General features: G+C 38.8%; 1 protein-coding gene across 1 annotated transcript in view; it reads left to right on the top strand.

Annotated features, from left to right (window-relative positions):
• The window catches only part of PTPRD (protein tyrosine phosphatase receptor type D), a 496,562-nt gene that overhangs the window by 318,651 nt on the left and 156,674 nt on the right, over positions 1-21,237 (top strand). Inside the window, exons 10-14 of the mRNA XM_079789612.1 lie at positions 1,681-1,825; positions 4,996-5,301; positions 6,240-6,433; positions 8,813-8,839; positions 14,170-14,287. Of these exons, the coding sequence (XP_079645738.1) occupies positions 1,681-1,825; positions 4,996-5,301; positions 6,240-6,433; positions 8,813-8,839; positions 14,170-14,287 (790 nt within the window). The remainder of the gene's footprint in view (positions 1-1,680; positions 1,826-4,995; positions 5,302-6,239; positions 6,434-8,812; positions 8,840-14,169; positions 14,288-21,237) is intronic.

Below are 21,237 nucleotides of genomic sequence, written 5' to 3'. Positions count from 1 at the left end.
TAGGATCTAACAAGGAAAACCGTTTTTTAAACACTCACCTACTAAGTGAACTATCAGTTCACTTGTTGGCCACCATTTTGTATGCTATAATAAATTATTTTTTACTGTAAACTTCTATTTTATGGCATCTGTTTGAATTGAGCAGAATCTCCACAGACCAGGTTCTAAATGCAATGCCTTTAGATTTAGCTAACAAAGCCAATATGAATTAATCACTTGAAAAGTTGTGTAATTTATATGCTGATATAACTTAAAATACTCAAAACGATGTCTGTGTTTAATAAGATACAAATCAGCATTAAATTATTTGAAATCGTAACCACTGCTCAAACTAAGAAATAAATAGTGTAAAAACAGCAAAGAGAGGAGCCGTTTTTTTGAATCTCTGATGCTTGAATGTTGGCTCACCTACTCTGCTTTACAATTGTTTATTTAGGGAATACCTTTTTCCTTGTTTGGTATATCTAAAATTTTAAAAGCTTTTGTATTTGCAAGGCAGAACACCCTAGGGGTGTTTTGTTTTTTTTTCTGGTTTTATACTTGAATTTCTCTTGAATGATTTCTGTTTGGGTGAACAGCAAGCAGTATTTTATAAAAAGTCTAAGATTATTTATGCCATATTAGATTACATTTTAGTATGTATTTTAAGGTTTACTACAGGCTAATGTTCAATCTGAGATTGATTACCCATAGACAGGTGTAATTTTGCTAAAATGCACTGGCAAATTTCAAGCATGAATAGAAATTATAACTTTTTTTTAATCCTCACCCATGGATATTTTTCCATTGATTTTTTTAGAGGGAGTATAGGGGAGGGAGGTGGGGGAGAGGAGAGAGAAAGAGAGAAATATCCATGTGAGAGAGTCCTTGGTTGCCTCCTGCACGTGCCCCAATTGAGGCTAGGGATAAAGCCTGCAACTGAGGTATGTGCCCTTGACCAGCAAACGAATCTGTGTCCATGGGCCCACACTCTAACCACGGAGCCAAACCAGCCAGGGCAAAAATTATAATATTTGATTAAAGAAATCTTATTGCAGAAGTCCTTTATGATGTTAAAAGTGACAGAACAATTATGATTTCTTTTTCTAGCTGCAGACTCTCTATTCCCAAAGAAAAGAAGTTTCAAAATTATTTTAAAGTAACCTAGATTTCATATAAATGATCCAGCTTTCTTTAGTAACTAACATCTGATTTTTAGCCCATCAGACCTTGGCAATTTTAGTTCTCTTTTATAGCAATCTCTGGAAAACGGTGTGCCAGTTTCTGTTGTTACTTTTGGCCATATATTCTTTGCCCCCGTTTAGATTGCAGAAAGTCAGGGCACATGAGCTAGCTAGACCTCTCTTCAATTGTAATCACACATGTTGGGCATACTGCGCGGTCAGTTTCTGTTGTGGGCTAAGTCACAGCAACACACCTGCCGTAGGGGTAGAACACATCCGTGGGTGACGGCTTCTTGATCTCCTCTTTATCCGATGCATTTGGAGAGCTGTACCATCATTGTAAAGATCCCTGGCTTACCCTTATTCCAGTTGCCTTATGTATTGTAGAAACTTGCCTTTTAAATGCTGATATTTTCATTATGTAATTTCCCTAGTAGAGTCCTTGATACTCTGCTGCTTCTGTGTTTTGCCCCCATCTTAATGAAGATGACCAAGTTCTCTTATTACTTATCTACAGCAACGAATTACCATTGAGCCAGGGACGTCTTACAGACTGCAAGGGCTGAAACCAAACAGCTTGTACTACTTCCGTCTGGCTGCACGCTCTCCTCAAGGCTTGGGTGCTTCTACAGCTGAAATATCAGCTAGAACCATGCAGTCAAGTAGGTGTCTCTCTTTACTTCCTTCCTGCCCTTTTTTCACTAGGAGGTGTTGCGGGATTTTATCCCCACCAGCAAACAGCGCTGCTAATTAATATGCTGACTAGTCAGTAGTCTCTATGCTAGCAAGCTTCCAACTTTAGGGATTAGAGTACAACCCTGAGCTCTGTTGTTTTCAAATTTGGTCCAAAATAGCAGATCCTTTCCTAAATTGAAAGACCTTCAGAGAAATTGAGAGATGAGAAAAGTGGGTGAGAGAAGTTAGATCAAGCCCCATTTAATGAATTACAAGGCTGTAAAGCAAAATTCAGGTTGAGAACACTGCATAATAATCAGAGGAAGGCTTAGCAAACTAAAGAGGCAGCAAAAGACCAAAGTGTTATCTTTTTTAAGCACGCAGGTTTTAACTTTGCTAGCAAATAACTCTTCATTTCACGTACTTGTTCCTACTCAGAGAAAAAGCTGAACTCTTGTGACTAGTTTGTTATTACCTCTGCAAGTAGTACATGCGAAAATTTGGAACATTCACAGCAAATCTGTATCTGGACAAATTTAGGAACAATGGAATAATCACAAGCACATTTGCAATCGTAAATTCTATTTTGTTTCTTCAGGTTCATTTCTTTTTGGAACTGTTACTTTAAGAATAGTTGTGTTTATCACAGTGGGGGTTCATTGTGTCCAGGGCAGATTGTTAAGATTGTTGAGATTGTTTTTTGCAAAGTCTTATATGGGAGATTTTTTTTCATGGGAAGTTTGGTGCCTTAGAATACTATTTGCTCTTTATCAATTTGCTTTTTATTAAGTTTCTATAATTAGTCTATTAAACAACCATTTACCTTGAGTTGAATTGTTTTATAGAGTTATTTCTTAGATTTTTTTGATAGTTTATAAGTGATTTTGATATAGTGACATGCAATAATACAAATGTATTAAAATTTGTAAAGAGGGTGCTATATTGACTTAATTTTTAGATCTATCAACAAACAAAATTTACATATTTTAAATACAAATTTTCTTTCATATAAGCAAGTCTTTCATATCTCATTCTTCTATAGAAACCTGGCATCGTTCAGGGTTGTTTTTTTTTTAATAATAAAAATCATATTCTTTCTCAAAACATCATAATTCATATGAAAATTATTAGGATCCTGTGCTTAATTGATTAGTGATTATACCTTATTCCCATAAAATTGTCTTTCTCTTCAAATCTGAAGCATGTAAATGCAGGTTTGTATGTCTGCTTTGAATTCCAGCCAGGCTAATCAGATATTTAAATGAAAAGGAATGTGACCATGCTCAAAGATTGTATTTTATAAATGACTTTTTTGTATACATACATACATACATATGTACTTATATAGGGACAGAATAGACTTTTATAACTACACAAAAAGCTTATATTTTCTTTATTAAAAATAATAGCTTCAAATGGTATTGAATATAGTCAAAGAATAGAAAGTCTGAAGGTGGCAATGTCATGAAAACCAAATCAGCTTTTTAAAAAGAATTACAAATGAGTCCTTGCTGTTACATAAATAACTCAATTTATTATGACTAATGATGATGCCTTTAAAATAGTGTTATAATTTGAAATATAAGTTCCTGTAGTCAGAATCAATAAAAATGATGTTCTAGTGATTTTACAAATCTTACTCTACATTTACAAGCCTTTCAATGAGGATTTTTTTTGTGTTAGTGCAGGGAGCTTTCTCTTTGGATTGTCTATAATGGAAAATACAAGACATGTAAAGGCTGATAATCCTCTAAATGATTCAGTAGACGTGGCACTACGTAAGATTAAGACCCACAGTGTCAAACTACTGCTTGTACATATTGAAATACAAACATTTAGAAATGATTTACTCATTAATTGTACCATAGATACTGCCTTAAAAATATGTATGTATTTATGTATGTCTTATCCCATTTGTTTGTTTGTTTTTAGGAACATATGTTATTAACTTTAAAAATAATTTTGGATCACACCTGTATTGGTCTTTATTGCTTTTTAATTTTTTTCAAGTGATGATATGTTTGATTTATGTCATGGAAAATAATTGCTCAGAAGGTGACCAGTTTATTTTTAAGTGGGCAATAAGAAAGTTTATCTTGTAACTCCTTTTGTCAACCCTAATTTATATGAATAATTATATAGAAAATGAAAGGAATTAATGTACAAAGTGAAAGATAAGTCATACCTTTTCTAGATGTTTCTCGGGTTTTTAAACAGTTCTTTTTAATGGCTATGTTATTGACATTTTGTAAGAGATAGATGATTATTATTGATTTTACCAAAATTTGCTGGTGGAATCTAATTCTTCACTAGCAATGGTGTCTCACGCAGAGTTATAATTTTTTAAAAAGCTGAAAGCTGATGTAGGGTAAGTACAAGTTACAGTCAGAACCAACAAGCCTGACATTGCTCTCGGGTAGGTAAATCTTGGACTACGCCTTTTCCTCCTTTATTGATTCTGCATGCTCACTGTACATGGGCTGTGATCAATGTTAGGTTAATGCTTTTCATTAAAACTGGTCAGGCACAATCAGTTTTTCAGATAGTCAGAGGGAACCCGTTTATGTTTGCTGGGCTTTTATTTCTTTCCTTTTAAAATAACTGGAATTGTGGAAGGGTATCTGGTAGTTATTGCAGTTTTTCACACTAAAGAATGCTTTCACAAATGAATGCTGTATGGGAATTGCCTTCATTCTAGAATGTAGAAATGAAAGCTTGAAACAGCATCTGTGAAGCCCCATCAAGATGCTCATTAATATAACTTGCAGTATTTGCAGCTTTTTTTGAAGTTGGGTAGTCTGTATAGTAGGGCCGGGGAATACTGAGGGATTGGTTTAGAAGAAGAATTTAAATTGCAGGTAGGTAATTTTGTTGGAGGCTCTATTATCTCAAGGTTTTCATGTTCACATATTCCCCCCACTCATTATTTAACATTTGTTTCTGGTCATTTATTCATTTTTTTTGGTTTGTTCATGTGACTAAGCCAAGGCACATCATTTATTTTAAAAATTTTATTTTAAGTTTCAAAGCCTTGTTTTTGTTTCGTTGCCCTTAATGTTCGTTTATTTATTTTGCCTTTTCTTTTGTTTTATCATTTTTTTTCCAACCACTCCTGTCCTCTCACTCAAACCCTCCTTTAACTCACTACCAAAAAAAGAGCCGTCAGCTCCTCCTCAAGACATTAGTTGTACCAGCCCAAGTTCCACTAGTATTTTGGTAAGTTGGCAACCTCCACCAGTGGAAAAACAGAATGGCATTATTACTGAATACTCCATCAAGTATACCACAGTGGATGGAGAAGATGACAAACCTCACGAGATTTTGGGAATTCCTTCGGACACTACCCAATACCTTTTGGAACAGCTGGAAAAATGGACTGAGTACCGGATCACTGTGACAGCCCACACAGACGTCGGCCCTGGCCCCGAGAGCTTGTCCGTGTTGATTCGAACCGATGAAGATGGTATGTTGCCTCTGCTACGTCAGTTTGCTCCCTTCTGACACAATCTTGGTCTGCTGTCTTTTGATAGGCTAACAATATCCCATTTTTTCTCTGCTCATCTTTTTTACCCAACATCACTCTAACGTCACTTTTTGCCAAAGACCTATCTTTGTTACAGCCTGGGATTTTATTTTTTAATTTTTTAATTATTATTATTTTTTAATTATTATTATTTTTTGCTTTCAATCTGAACAGAGTAATTTGCTTCCCTTTAAACGGACAGCTGGCTCCTATGACCTTGCAATCCAGGCTCTTCCTCTGTACCTCCATCTAAAGCCTTCTGCATTTTCCTTGGCTTTTTTTTTTTTTTTGTAGCCACTTCTTTTACATTTTGAAGTTAACTTTTAAAAACTGCCTTCTTACCTTCTTGTTGCCTTTTTGTCTTGCATATTTCAGAAGCACTGATGCTCCGCATTTAAGTTTTGGCATTTGTTGTATGGAATACCTTTGATATGAGAAAAAAAGAAGAAAATCCATGTAATCAAGAATCTTTTTTTTTTCTGCTAAAAAGAAACCTTTAAAAAAAACACACAGCAACCAACAACCAGTTTTTGTTATTATTTCAATGCTATACCTCTTTGTGCTTTAATGCTTTGAACCTCAAAGCATCTTCCTTGGCTTTTGTACATTTTTTACATGTTTTTCTATTTCTCTGATACTCTTTTTTTCTTCCATACTTTTTTTTGGCATTGGTCATGTTTTTTGATCTTTTCTTAAAAGGTAGAGCAGATTGGTTGAGCATTTTCATTGGTTGAAAATGTTTGTATTCCACAAAGGAGACATAGTGGGTCTGCCCATTTTTTTAAAAAGAAAAAAAAAAAAAACCTAAGTAAAGAAAATGCTGTGACTGGGTGGGGCAAGTGCCTATAATTTTCTTTTATCCGATGATGTTGTTCCAGTTCCTAGTGGTCCTCCTCGCAAAGTCGAGGTAGAGGCTGTCAACTCAACATCTGTTAAAGTCACATGGCGCTCGCCCGTGCCCAACAAACAGCATGGCCAGATACGAGGATACCAGGTGCATTATGTGAAGATGGAAAATGGGGAGCCCAAGGGCCAGCCCATGCTGAAGGATGTCATGCTGGCTGATGCACAGGTGAGGCTGTGTTTCCGGATCTGTGATTTTCTATGATACTTAAGTCCGTCTCTTGACATGGGCCCCATTTTGATTTTCTTTACATCTTAAAAATCTCGTACAGAATCCTGTACACAATGTGCATACGCCTTCTCAGAGTTGCCATCAAGTGAGAAAATAAATTATAGTGAAATGACACATCTGATTAAAACATGTTAACTGTTTTCTTCAAATGCAAGTACTCGGCTCTCTATAGCAGTATCTGAGTTTGCCTTTCTGACCTCAAACTAGATTTAATCAAATCAAGGGGAAGAATTCTGAGAAGCGGTTTTGCTGATAGCATCTACTCTCCACTGTATTAAAACTACTTAGAATTAAGTTGACCTAATTTCTAAATATATAAGCTCTCCCGTTGAAGAACAGACATTCTTTTTCGGGAAAGGTATCCTGATAGTATATTATTTATAACTTCTTTATTAAATTACATATTTGGTGAAAAGAATTGTTTCATTTCCCAGAAAATGAAGATAATGACCATGATAAAAATGAGAGTTTCCCAGGGAATAAATGGGATCCTTACGTTGAGCCAAGTTAGGAAAAGTATTAGTTGTATGTGAGAAATTGATCCTAAGGCAGTTGTTTATAACTATGTAGTCATAACTTGGTTTTGTGATCAGTTGTTTAAAACAACATTAATTTGTCCATAAATTAGTGATTCAAAGATAGTACCATAATAAATCCATATGTCATTTTTTTTTTCTAAAAGGGAGAGGAAGATTTCAATCAATGACTGCAATGATGGGGATTATACATAATGGACTAGTCAGCAGTCGCCAACCGTTTAAGACGTCACGGACCACCGGTTGGCGACCGCTGGACTAGCTTATCTATGCGTGCTCCAAGATTGATGAATAGAGAAGTGCTTTGCTTGTCCAGCAAATCGGTAGCTGGGCATGGCAATGGCTGATATTGGTGAAAATTTGAAATATTTCTGTCCTGGCCTGTGTAGCTCAGTTGGTTGAGTGTCATACATTGCATCAAAAGGTTGCTGGTTCAATTCCTGATTGATGTTTCACTCTCATATCACATCTATGTTTCTTTCTCTCTCTCTCTCTCTCTCTCTCTCTCTCTCTCTCTCTCTCTCTCCCTCCCTCCCTCCCTCCCTCCCTCCTTCCCTCTCTTCCTCCCTCTCTCCCTTCTTCTTCCCTCCCTCCATCTCCCTCTCCTTTTCTCTCTCTCAAAATCAATTAAAATATAAAAAAAATAAATTTAAATAATTTGACACATTTCAGTAGGAAATTCCTTGTTTTATATGAAAGTGAGAAAGATTATGAACCAAGTTGTGAACTACTGCTCCAGTTTGCCAAACTTTGCATCTTTGCCTCAATGAAAAGAACAGGGCAAATAAATAGCCCTGTGGCCCTGAGGACATTATTTACCCCAAGTCTTGACATAATCAACTCACAAAGATTCTTATGTTTGCTTCAGTCTTGAAATACTCTAATAAATGGAGCTGGATTAGTGGCTAACTTCTCAACCTTGAAACCCGTTGTATGGTTTTGGTTTAGAGGTCAGTTCTGTAAATGGGGTTGGAGATTCATAGTGTCCCTGAGATCTCGGAAAGGGGCACTGGCTTGCTTTTTCAAATTTTTTATTTGTGCTGCCTGTAAAATAGAGCACTCTCATAATATGAAATAAAGCCATCAGTACTTACGTTTTATTTTGTAAGTCTGCTTCGATGTTCTTCTGTTCTTAGATAATATTACATTACAGAACTGTAGTTCTGTAGCTCTTTTCATTGAGAATGCGGTAGGTAATGGAATCATATAATACAAAATTGCCTTAAACGCCACTCAATCTCCTTTTTTTCTTCTCTTCTTACTTGGCTTTTCTTTATTAAGTTGCTGATTTTCCTTGTGTATCCCCCCCCTTTTTTCTGCTCATCTCATATTTTCTCTTTAAATATTCATTGAAATTTCATTACATCTTGCAGGACTTCACCAGGAATATAGGATTTCAGTATTGACAAGAGGTGTTAATCTTAATAGTGACTTGAATTAACTGTAACTTAAAGAAAAAGTCAAAATAAATGTCACAACGTAGTGTGCAGTAGCTTTTTGCTATGCCTTCTTAATTTATCCCAATGGAAAATTTGGAAAATAGGCGGTTTTAGTGGTAACAACACAGAGCATATTTACTTTTGACGTTTCAATTGGGAATGAAGGTGGCGGCATAATGCACTTAAACTCTTTGGAATTTGATTGTATACACTGTTTCAATTGCTTTTATTTTTCTTTTCTTAAATCTAACAAGGACACCATTGCCTTTATCGGGCTACAAATTTCTCTTCATTTCTTTTTATTTTGTTTCTTTCTCCCCAACCTTCTTAATCTCAATCAGTGGGAATTTGATGATACTACTGAACATGTGAGTAATTTTTGACTGCGTTGTCAAAACAGATGATAAATGCTTATTTTTTTTTCTGATACTCCTCTTTCATGTGTTTGTGATATATCATCACTGTTTGACTGCATGAACTAACCAATTATTTTTAAATTACCTTTACTACGTTATACTCTATATTTTGGTTTGGTTTTGTGACATTGGCAGCATGGTGCTACTGATTGCATAAGAAACATCACGAGCTCATCTTATTTTGGTGGCTGCTACTAACTCTGCCGTGTGACACAGTTAGAGGAGGCACGCTTTAAGTGGCGGCATCATGGACTCGAGCTGTCAAGTTGTATGTTTGTTGTAGGCTCCTCATAAATCTGACTCAGTAGATCACATGAGGTAGATCTGGCACCAATTAACTCTATCCAGAAATGGCAATTCTCTGTTGTATCCATACAAATTGCATTAAACTTGAATGAGTCATGGCAAGAAGTAAAATGTATCCCACTGAGGGAGGAGTTTTTAAAAAGAATTGATTGAGTGGATTATGTTATTTATTGAGAGCTTATACCATATATACTGAGTGGCCAGATTATTATGATCTCTGAACGCATAATAATCTGGCCACTCAGTGTAGACTGACCACAGAGTTGGGATTTTAAAATAAGGTTTTTCCATGTATAAGAATTGCATTGTGGGTAGTTAGAAAGAAGCAAAGGACTTACTAGCCAGAGGCTGGGGGCCACTATCTTTGGTCCCTTGACATATCAAGATTTGCAAGCTTTCCCTTATACATAAGTACACTGAGTGCCCAGATTATTATGCGTTCAGAGATCATAATAATTTGGCCACTCAGTGTATGGTACTGTGGGGGATACAAGATGCAGCACTTGCCTCTTAAGTGCTTATAGTCTGGCTAGGAAGGATGTAAAGTTTGGAAAAGTTTCATAAAATACAATATATGTGATGACATCAAGCAATGTGTAATTAATTAGTAAATGAGTGACAATGTCAGTAAGCATTTAGAAACACTAGACCAGACAGTGGAAGAGGTCCTGGAAATTTAGTTGGGAACTTAAAGGATAAGCAGGGATTGAAGAGGTGAAAGTGTGTGTGTGTGTGTGTGTGTGTGTGTGTGTGTGAGTGTGCACGTGCACACTGTAGAGTTGGAGGCGGGAACATATTTTTTAAAGGTGAGCAGATTGAGGCAGTCACAAGTGTGATATAGTCAGGTGACAGTGAGCTTGCCAATTTGACAGAAATCAAGGGTTCTGGTTAGTAAGTTATGCTAAATATAGCCAAGAAATCAATCCTATCTAATAAAAGAGTAATATGCAAATTAACCATCATTCCTCTACACCCACAAGCCATGCCCACCAGCCACACCCACCAGCCAATCAGGAGCAGATATGCAAATAAACCCAACCAAGATGGCTACAGCCACAGAGAGCAGGAGGGAGGCTTGGGTTTCCCCAGCAATGGAGGAAGCCAAGCTTTCTGCCTGCCCTTGCCGGCCTAGGCCTCCACTCAAGGCTACAAAGTTTCAATGATAGAAAATAAATAAATCCCAACAGAAATGGTGGCAGCCACAGAGCTGGAAAGAGCACGAGGCTAGGGTTGCCCCCGGCGAAGGAGGAACCCAAGCTTTCCACACACCCTGGCCGGCCCAGGCCTCCGCTTAAGGCTATAAAGTTTCAATTATAGAAGATAAGTAAATCCCAAAAGAAATGGCTGCCACCACGGAGCAAGCAGAAGGCTTGGCTCCGCTCCAGGCTACAAAGTTTCAATTGTAGAAGATAAATAAACTCCAGATACCAGGGCCTCTGCTTGGGTCGCTGGTGGGTGTGGCCGGCCTGCAAACCACCACAGGCCCCTCGCCCAGGCCACCCCACGCCCCAAGGGAACCCCCACCCTGATCTGGCACACCCTTCAGGGCAAACCAGCTGACCCCCACCTATGCACCAGGCCTCTATCCTATCTAATAAAAGAGTAATATGCAGATTGACCATCACTCCAACACACAAGATGGCTGCCCCCATGTGGTCAAAGATGCTGCCCCCATGTGGACACAAGAGAGCCAGCAGGGGAGGGAAGTTGGGAGGGACTAGGCCTGCAAGGGAGGGCAGTTGTGGGCGATCAGGCCAGCAGGGGAGGTCAGTTGGGAGGGACCAGGCCTGCAAGGGAGGGCAGTTGGGGGTGATCAAGCCTGCAGGGGAGGGAAGTTGGGGGTGATCAAGCCTGCAAGGGAGGGAAGTTAGGGGTGACCAAGCTGGCAGAGGAGCGATGTTGGGGGCGACCAGGCCTGCAGGGAAGGGCAGTTGGGAGGGACCCAGGCCTGCAGGGGAGAGCATTTAGGGAGGACCAGGCCTGCAGGGGAGGGCAGTTAGGGGTGACCAGGCTGGCAGGGGAGCAGTTAGGCATCAATCAGGCTGGCAGGGGAGTAGTTAGGGGGTGATCAGGCTGGCAGGCAAAAGCAGTTAGGGACAATCAGGAAGGCAGGCAGGCGAGCAGTTGGAAGCCAGCAGTCTTGGATTATGAGAGGGATGTCTGACTGCCCATTTAGACGCAATCCCGGTGGGATCGGGCCTAAACGGGCAGTGGGACATCCCTTGAGGGGTCCCAGATTGGAGAGGGTGCAGGCTGGGCTGAGGGACACCCACCCTCCTGTGCACAAATTTCATGCACCGGGCCTCTAGTCTTAGTATAACGTTGAAAAATCAATAGCATAGCAGTGTTTGATAAACTTTGACCATGCCTCATAGTAAGAAATGTATTATATGTCACCACCCATGCATTAGTTTAAAATAAAAGTTTTTCAAAATAATACCTTACCTTTAAATACATATAAACTTTAATAGTTTGCATTCAAGTATATTCTGTTTCTTTTTTTCAATGCGGTCATGACTGACTAAATTGATTCCATGTCTTACTCAGTGGGTCATTACCTGCAGACTTAGTGGAGAGATTAGAAAGAAAAAAGATAGTAGACGAGGAAACAGGTAGAAAGAGCTCTTTTGCTAACATAGCCACGCAGGGATAATAAATTCAACAGAGTCCAGGCAACAGAAATGGAATAAGGGATGTTTATGATCGATATTTTAAAGAATTGGCACAAACTGGCTGACTAGCAAAGAATTTGAGGAAGAAAAAAGAGATCAAAGCACGGCTTCGAAGTTTTGAAGATGCTCCACCATTCGTTAACGTAAAGAAGTACAGGGAGGAGTCTGCTTCTGGGAATGTTAGTTCAGCGAAGCTTGAGGGCACACGTGACAGCCCAGGGAAACCGTCCAGCCGATGTGTGCCTTGTATGTCTACTGAAGGAAGTCAGGGCTAGAAATGAATTTGGGATGAAGGCAGAAAAGCCTTTAAGGTTTGAAAATGAATGCAGTTGTTTGTTGTTTTTTTCTTGTTTTGTTTGTTTTGAACAGAAGACCAGGGACTGTTACGGAACATCCAGTAATGCCAACTTTTAGCAAGCAAGGGCAAGAAGTGGAGTGGGATAGGAAAAGACAGAGTGGGGAACTGGCCAGCCATGGTATCAGCCACCCTAACCCTCAGAGGGTAGGAAGCCACCAGGGAAGTATGCCCTCAGCTTAAAGAGAGAAAATGTAACCTGAGAAGGTGAGATCCAGGCAGACAGAGATGTAGCCAGCTGAGATTGTACGGCCACAGAGGGCTTGACCAACTTCAAATTGCATTGTTTACAACATCCTGTCATACGGGCTAGAGGAAGGACACGAGCAGTTAACCTACTTGTATAATTGGGGAACTTGTACAAGGCTCAGAGGATATAAACTTTCTTGCCACACAATTCGGTGACAGAACCAAGCCTTGCTTTTTTATCCCCTCCCAGCCTTGCCTGCTTCCAGCAGCAATCAAGTAGCATGTGAAGGGGGACATTGAAAACAATAAGGTTGGCATTTACCCATCACTGTATTTTGGACTGGCTATTGTCTGCCACAGTTTAAAATGCCACTCTCGGGTGGTTCACTTGGTTTTTATATTCTTCGTAATGTTAGTGAAACCATTCCAAGTTTCTGAAAATAAAATTTCTCTCCCAAATTTAGTCCATTCATCTGGCAGAATAGTATTCCCAATGGCTCTTCAAGATGGAATCCGAAATACTGGAATTTCCACACTGTTGATACTTCTACTTTTTTGAGAAAAGCACATTGTAAAAGCTGTCATATTTGGGATCATTGTCAACCATTGAGTTCTATGGTGCCCATTACAGCCTAGCACAGAAAAGTCCTACTGTCTCACTCACATTGTCTTCAGATGTGGGAAGCAATGGCATTGTACATTTTCTTAAATTTATCACACTTTATTTGAAAACATAACTGTACCAAAAATCGGAAAGGGTGTGTTTTTTTATTCATTATTGCTCGCCCTCTGTGTATCTCTAAAAATAATTCTAGGAGAAATCAATAGTTCTATGTAAAGAATTGTGTAACCTCCAGTTTGGATGAACAGTTCTGTCTAGTCTTAATAACTATCACAGCTTCAGGCCTTTACTAAGACAAAAGCAGAGTTTTAATAAATAATGTTGGTGATATTTAACATTTTCTAAACAGTCAGAATTACTTGAACAATATTTGTGATATGGCAGAGCCAGTTCTTTTATTTGGTTTTAGATCAGAAAATTATTCAGTCGAACAGAAGATTGTCCTGCGTATATAATGATTATTGTTCATAGCCTCCACGATCAATCAGTGCTATGTTTCATGAGTCCCGAGAAACTTACCTGAATCTCAGGATGTCAGGATGGCTGATCTGTCAGGTCCAACAGATCAGCCATTTGGCAAGATGGGTCCAGGGTGGTCAAACAGACTGCGCTGGCATCAGCCCATCCACAGTCTGTGGGCCAGGCTGTAGGGGATGCACATGGCGAGCTGCTGGCAGAAAAATAACCACTACTTTATGGATTGCTCACTAGGAGCCAGGCGTAGTTCCCATCATTTACCTGATGTAACCCATTCAATCCTTCGGTAGCCCTATGCGGTCTTATTACTCATAACTTTCACGTGAGAAACTGAGGCACAGAGTTGAACTCATATACCTTGGATCACCAAGCTTATAAATAAGGGGAAGTGGGTTTAAATTTAAGAATTCAGGCGTTCTGTCTCCAGGTTTTATGTTTTTAACTACTTTCCCTCAGAGCTGCCCTACGTGGGCTGACCCCACTTCAATGTCTGCATGAAACCAGCGTCCATAGCATGAGCTCCAGGCATGCAACTTCCAGTGCTTGGCATGGCTGCAGGGAATGCTGAAGCATGCACAGAAACGCTAGCGGATGCCTTGATTTTCCCCCAGAGCACTGGGAGCATGTTTTGAATGAGTGCCATTCTACTGTGTCATTTCAGGACATGATTATTTCTGGGCTGCAGCCTGAAACTTCCTACTCCCTTACCGTCACAGCCTACACCACCAAAGGAGACGGTGCTCGCAGCAAGCCCAAGCTGGTGTCCACCACAGGAGCAGGTAACCCATCTGTGCAGCTATGTACCTTGAACATGTTTGGGGAGACAGTAATGCTGATTTTCTAAGTGGGACGAGTGGCTTCTCACCCAGGGGGAAAAATAAGCTCTGATCAACTTTTTGTTTTTTTGATATATATATGTGTGTGTGTGTGTGTGTGTGTGTGTGTGTGTGTGTGTGTATTTCAGAAGATAAAAACAAGAACATGGGGATATAATTTACCTAAATTATTTAGTCAGTCCTTTAACAGATACTTTTTGGAGCATCAATTATTTGGAGCATCAATTATTTAGAGCAGTGGTTCTCAACCTTTCTAATGCCGCGGCCCTTTAATACAGTTCCTCATGTTGTGGTGACCCCCCAACCATAAAAATATTTTCGTTGCTACTTCATAACTGTAATTTTACTACTGTTAATGAATCGTAATGTAAATATCTGTGTTTTCTGATGGTCTTAGGCTCTACAGCAGCCGTTCTCAACCTGTGGGTCGCATTATGATTCATAACAGTAGCAAAATTACAGTTATGAAGTAGCAACGAAAATAATTTTATGGTTGGGGGTCACCACAACATGAGGAACTGTATTAAAGGGTCGCGGCATTAGAAAGGTTGAGAGCCACTGATTTAGAGCATTACTGGGCATACATCGGTCAGCAAAGCAGACTCTGCCCTCCTGCCATTTGTTTTCTGACCAGGACTAGCTCCTTAACAGTGGACAGATCAGTACAGAATAAAATGTCAGTGAGTGATAAACTGAAGAATAAAGGTGTGTGGGCCTTAAGCATAGGGCAGCCCCTAGGGGTTATTTTGGAGTGAGTAATGGGAGGTCTCTGTGAGGCAGGATATTTGAGCTGAGGCTTTCTTTAATGGGGTGAAGGAGCAAGTCTCAGGGGGTCCAGAGGGCACATCCTCTAGGTAGGGAAGGCACTCAGCAGCTTCAAACTCTGTCAACAACAAACCCTGGTCGAGGAGCTGCCATCTGGAACTAGGTGTTGCCTTAGTTTTATTTTTCGTTATTTTTTCCTCCCCCCCCCCCCTGCTCTGGGGGTCCTAAGGAGGCAAATTGCACAAAAGACGGGGAACAGAAAAGAGAACGAAGAAAAGAAAAAGGGCTAAATATCACATTGTTCTTTCTAAAGAACAAAGCTCAGTGTTCTTTAGAGTTACTTTGATTGGCCACAGTAGGAAAAGCCAGCATGAAGGAAGGCCTGGCATTGTAAAACCAATAAATTAAGAGATGATTATAAAAGGATTATCCTCCTGTCCCTTTCCATAGAAATTTCCACTGGAACATTTAAACTGTGATTTGATTTACTCCTTCAAAATCACTTCTCGCGTAACTTTTTAGGAACACACCTTTAGGAAAGGCATCCAGGGAAGAACAGCTGTGATGGGGAGCACCCTCCTGGGTGCCATGCTCACTGCCAACTTTGTCTAAATGTCATAAGATTTGCCTCACATCCTGCCACCTTGAACCGCCTCAAGCAGCAGGATTACAGATGGCAAAATTCCTTCAAGATAGTCTTCTGGGCTTTATTTTAATTTTTTAAAGAATGCCATTGGATCAAGCTACGTTTTTTTTTCTTTTTTTTTTTTGCCTTGCATAGGAGATACATGTTCAGTGGGGCACACTGACTGTCTTGCTATGGAAACTACCTCTATTTGACTATAGACAACCAAGGCTAAACTCCCGAAATTTAATTTCAAAATGAAGAAAATACATCTACTCCCATATTAATAACTGTGTCTTAATAGGCCTGAAATGTTTTACATGAAATCATCAAACTCCCATTCTCATAAGATGGGGGTCCTATAATGAGCAGAAAAGGTATAACCAGACGATGTGGATCCTAGAGAAAGGAATAATAGTGTCTATTTTATTATCTATTTTAAAGACTAGCGCCTCACTTTTTAGTCACCATATTGACATTTATTTATATATAAAATTATTTGGGGATTTTCATTCACAATTTCAGGTCTTTGTTAATCAATGAAGACTTAGATATTAAGGTAGGAAATACTTGAAATGTAGATATCTGCACTTTTGTTTTCTTGAGACCTTCCCACTGAGCCTGGGTTGGAGGTGGGAGAATCCAGATTTATAACCCCTTATAGAGGAAATCTGTAGTTTTCTTTGCTGCCAACCTACCAGTTAAAAAGCCCTCCCCCGAACCCCAAAAAAGCATTCCCCAGTCATGGTTTATCCCCAAGTAATCAGTAAACTCATTAAATTTTGTTGTTGTTTTTGTATACTATTACCAAAAAACCTGATATTTATGTGACTATGAAGAATTACTGAGTTTATCTCACATATATGAGCTTCAACTAAACCACAGTTTTTAGGCTATTTAGTAATTGCTTCCATGGAGAATTCAGGAATTCTCATGAAATTTCATTTTAATAGTAAAATTCCTGATTGTAGTATATATTAATGTATAATATACTATTTCTAAAATTTGTGAACAATCATATCTTTGAAACAAAATGTACTGGCCATCACTTAATCTATGGAAGATGTAACCTGAGGAATGCCTTTGAATAAAGTGTTGGCTTTTACATTTCAGTGATTGTGACATTTTTGTAGTTTATTTGTTAATTCTTACATTGTCCTGTCTCATACTATAGCGTGAAGTCCTGAGATTTAAGGCAACCAGCAAATTCATTGGTTTGAAGTTTTCTCTATATTTTTGCATAAATTTCACTACTGTACTGAACAGCTATGGTTTAAAGCTGATAGAAAAGACAACTATGACATGGAGAATTTGGAAGTAATAGGCTTAGGCCAGAGAATTATGATTTTTTTTAATTTATCTTTATTGATGAAAGTATTATAGATGTCCTCTTATTCCCCCAATTGACTCTTTCTAGCCTGTAGGTTTCCCCCTCTCCCCTCCCCAACCTTCCCAGGCCTTCACCACACTATTGTCTGTGTCCATGGGTTATGCATATATGCATATAAATTCTTTGGTTAATCTCTTCCTACCCACACACACACCCATCCTCCCTCTGAGATTCCACAGTCTGTTCCATGTTTCTACGTCTCTGGATCTATTCTGTTCATCAGTTTATTTTGTTCTTTAGATTCCACATATGAGTCAGATCATGCGATATGTGCCTTTCTCTGGCTGGCTGATTTTGCTTAGCATAATACTCTCCAGGTCTGCTTCTTCTTAGGTACTAGGTTAAACGGAAGCTTAGTTTAGAGGCAGTGGGACCAACAGAGTGCCTCCGTGGATCCCCAGTGATTGCTATTGCTAGGAAGTAAAGGGTGACAACACTCTGTATACCGTTTCTGAAATTCTAAAGGATTTTTAATAGAGAAGAATCTAGTAAGGGAATAAGAATTTAAAAAGCAAAAGGGGGACGGGATCACATATATGCCATGGCATGAATTTGAGTTAGCTTATTTACTGTGCACCTGGGCTCTCTCTGCTTCCTCACTAAGACATTACTAAAATGACCCCCACGCTCTCCTGAGTTAGTATCTAATACTCTTTAATCTGCCCGCTCTCCAGCTCTCATGCTGGAGGAAGCAGGACCATTGAGCCTCCTACTGGATAACCTGTAAACGTGGTCCACTTATAAGCTTAAGGCACCTGAAACCTTGAGCCAGACTCCACATAGAGTACCACCTAATACAACTCTTCAGTTCCCCACTTAGCATATGCAGATACCAGAGAGCATAGACCCTGCACTATCCATCTTTATTTTCCCACCCAGATTCCTGTGTGCCAGTGTGTAAGTCTTTGCACAAAGTGAAAAGATGGTATATGTTTAGATTTTCTGGAAATCAGTAATGGAATGGAATCAATATGTGGAGATTCAGAGAATTATCTTTTAACCATATATTCCGTGTTGTAGAACTCTCCGCATTCCTTTCCCCCTTTTTTATATCTGTTACTTGGATGAAATACCCAGAACCCTTACCCAACTTGAGGTACTTCTACTCTTCACACATTTGTGGAGATTTTGAGTCATTCGCGTCATGTGGCTGGCCTCCCCTGAGGTGATACTGGTATTCTTTCTCTAGCTGCCTCAGCATTCCTTTCTTTCTGGAATTCTTGACTTGTGTATGGTGGTGTTCCGGGACTGGTGGTCTCGTAGTTTTCAGGCTTAGTGAAACTTCTGCCAAGGGAAGGAATGACCTTGCAGGCTTGAATGGAGAGCAGGCTGAGATGCTCCTGGCAGGGCAGTGGAAATCAGTAGATCAGAACTGACTCTGACTTCTTTTTTTTTTTAAATATCTGTTAAATTGATTGGGTTGACATTGGTCAGTATTAACGTATAGGTTTCAGGTATGGGTTGACTCTTACTTCTAGAGCATTACTTTGATCCCATGATTCAAGCCCACAGCATGTATATCCCCAATTAAGAAAGGGCATTTAAACAAACAAAACATTAGTCCAACCTAAGCTTTAACCACAGAAGAATGATGAACATTTTTATAAAGCCAGTGTGTTTTTGTCTCAGAATTTACTGGTCCATTATATTTCTCCAAATTTGTACCACAGCAGTAGTATAAAGTGAAATATCAGATAATAAAAACATATTGTTATTTGGATGACAAATAGTATAAATATTATTAGAATATTTGTGGTTTCTATCAAGAAAACTAGCCCTAGCTGGTTTGGCTCAGTGGATAGAGTGTGGGCCTGCAGATTGAAGGATCCTGGGTTTGATTCCAGTTAAGGGCACATGCCTGGATTGAGCGCTCGATCCCCAGTAGGGGGGCGTGCAGAAGGCAGCCAATTGATAATTCTCTATCATCATTTATGTTTCTTTCTCTCTCTCCCTCTCCCTTCCTCTCTGAAATCAATAAAAAAAAAGAAGAAAACTAAAAGTGTTTGATTAATCCTAGCTTTACATGCATCTTATAGAAACTGTATACATACTTACCATGCAGTTCCTTGGAACCAGAATTTTTGATAAATATGTTTAATAAAATATATTGTATCTGGAAAATGTTGAGGCTTAATAGTTATGTTTTATCCCAGTAGTTTGAGCTGGGTTTTGTTTACTGAATGATGTGTCCTCTGCTGAAGGCCCTAGTTTTTCTCAGCAGAGCCTCACGTGTTTAATCCTTGACATCATTGACCCTTATTGAGCAAATTGTGTAAATCTTATACACACATGAAGGGAAATTTAGGGATGCCTCTCAGTGTCTACCTTAAAGTGATTTTTAAAATGAAAATAATTTTAAATATATTTAAACTAAAAATACAGTAGTGACTCCTTAGCTACCGGGGCTACATTACAAGACCCCCTGGGGATGCCTGAAACCAAAGAAGGTACCAAATCCCATTTATACTATGTATTTTCCTTGACATACTTGTTTAATTTTTAAATTAGGCACGGTGAGAGATTAACAATAGCTGATAATGAAATAGAACAAGTCTAACAATATATTGAAATAAAAGTTATGTGACCGTTCCCTCTCTCTCAAAATAACTTAATGTACTGGAATCAACTTTCCTCTCAAAGGAGGCGCTTTAATGCTTCTCTCTGGCGTATCTGAATTGGCAGCATCACCACTCTCACTTTGGGGCCATTGTGTTCAGTAAAATAAGGGTTGCTTCAACACAAGCACTGTGATGCTGTGACGGTCCGTCTGATAACGGAGATGGCTCCTAAGTGACTAACCTACAGTGTGGAGATATCGAAGGGAGGGTTCAAGCCCTGGGCAGGATGCAGCGGGGTAGCTCAAGATTTCATCATAGCTACTCAGAATTTAAAACGTACTAGTATGAATTGTTTATTTCTGGAATTTTCCACTTAATACTTTCGGGCTATTATGGTTGACCAAGGCTAACTGAAACTGAAGAAAGCTACTGGAAATGGAATAATTCAAACGCTCTCCAATTTATGAATGACTTGTAGTTTGAGAATTTCTTAATTGATTAAACTCTGTGCATGCATATTTTCCTGAGAAACAACGAGTATACAGTTTTTGGTTTGGTTTGACTTGGTTCCTGGGCCAACTCTCAACACACACACACACACACACACACACACACACACACACACACTAGCCATTACAAACTTCAGGAACTATTCTTCCCATGCATTGTGGGTTAGTTGAGTTATATGAACTTACCCAGCATTTGAACAAAACTGTTACTTCATTGATGAAGGATACAATTACCTTAATGAACATGTTCTTGGGCAAAGCATGCTACCACTGGGGGTTCAACTTTCTAAAATATATGATGAACAGATTAGCCAGGTCATTACCAAGGTCATTATACTATGTATTTTCTTATCATCTTTCTGGTTTTGTTGTTTTTTTTGTTTATTTGTTTCTTTGTTTTTAATCTCTATCCCCATAACACTATTTGTCATTGCCAGTCTCCCATTAGTGCAAGCTTTCCTTCCTTTCTACCGTCTTCCCTTTCCAATCAACTTTGCTTTGTTTTAATTTTGCTGATACTCTTCTTCCTCCCCCATTTGGGTCTGTCCTCAAAGAAACTTCTAGCTCTGTGTTATTTACCACTGTCCTTCTGCGTAGATTCCAGGCATAACTGCTTTCCGTTAAAAAATTTTAGTTGTGCACATCTATTGAATGAGTAGATTAGAACTCTTTACATATCTAACTTATTTAACTTGAAAATAATATAAATTATGTACTTACAGGAAACTAGCCCCTTACTATAAGAGGTTAGTATTTTGATTATTGAGAATTATGTTAATAGTAATAAAATATAAAACTTGTGTGAAGACTTTTACATGCATTTTCTGATTTAATATTCACAACAACATTATAGGGTAGTTCATAACCTAATTACTGTATTAAAGATGAAAATTCAATGAGGATGACTGGTATGGATAGTAAAGTATAAACAAAAATGCAAATTAGAGCCATAGTTAAGTCAAAATAATGTTATTTGGAACTACTTTTTTTTTTTGTAAATTTATAAGCAGCTTAACAATATAGTTAATTATTTGGACTGTAGAGTC

Source organism: Cnephaeus nilssonii (genome assembly GCF_951640355.1).
Source record: "Cnephaeus nilssonii genome assembly, chromosome: 14".
Taxonomy (NCBI): domain Eukaryota; kingdom Metazoa; phylum Chordata; class Mammalia; order Chiroptera; family Vespertilionidae; genus Cnephaeus; species Cnephaeus nilssonii.
Note: the sequence above shows the minus strand (reverse complement) of the source record. Positions and strands in the feature narration are given on the sequence as shown.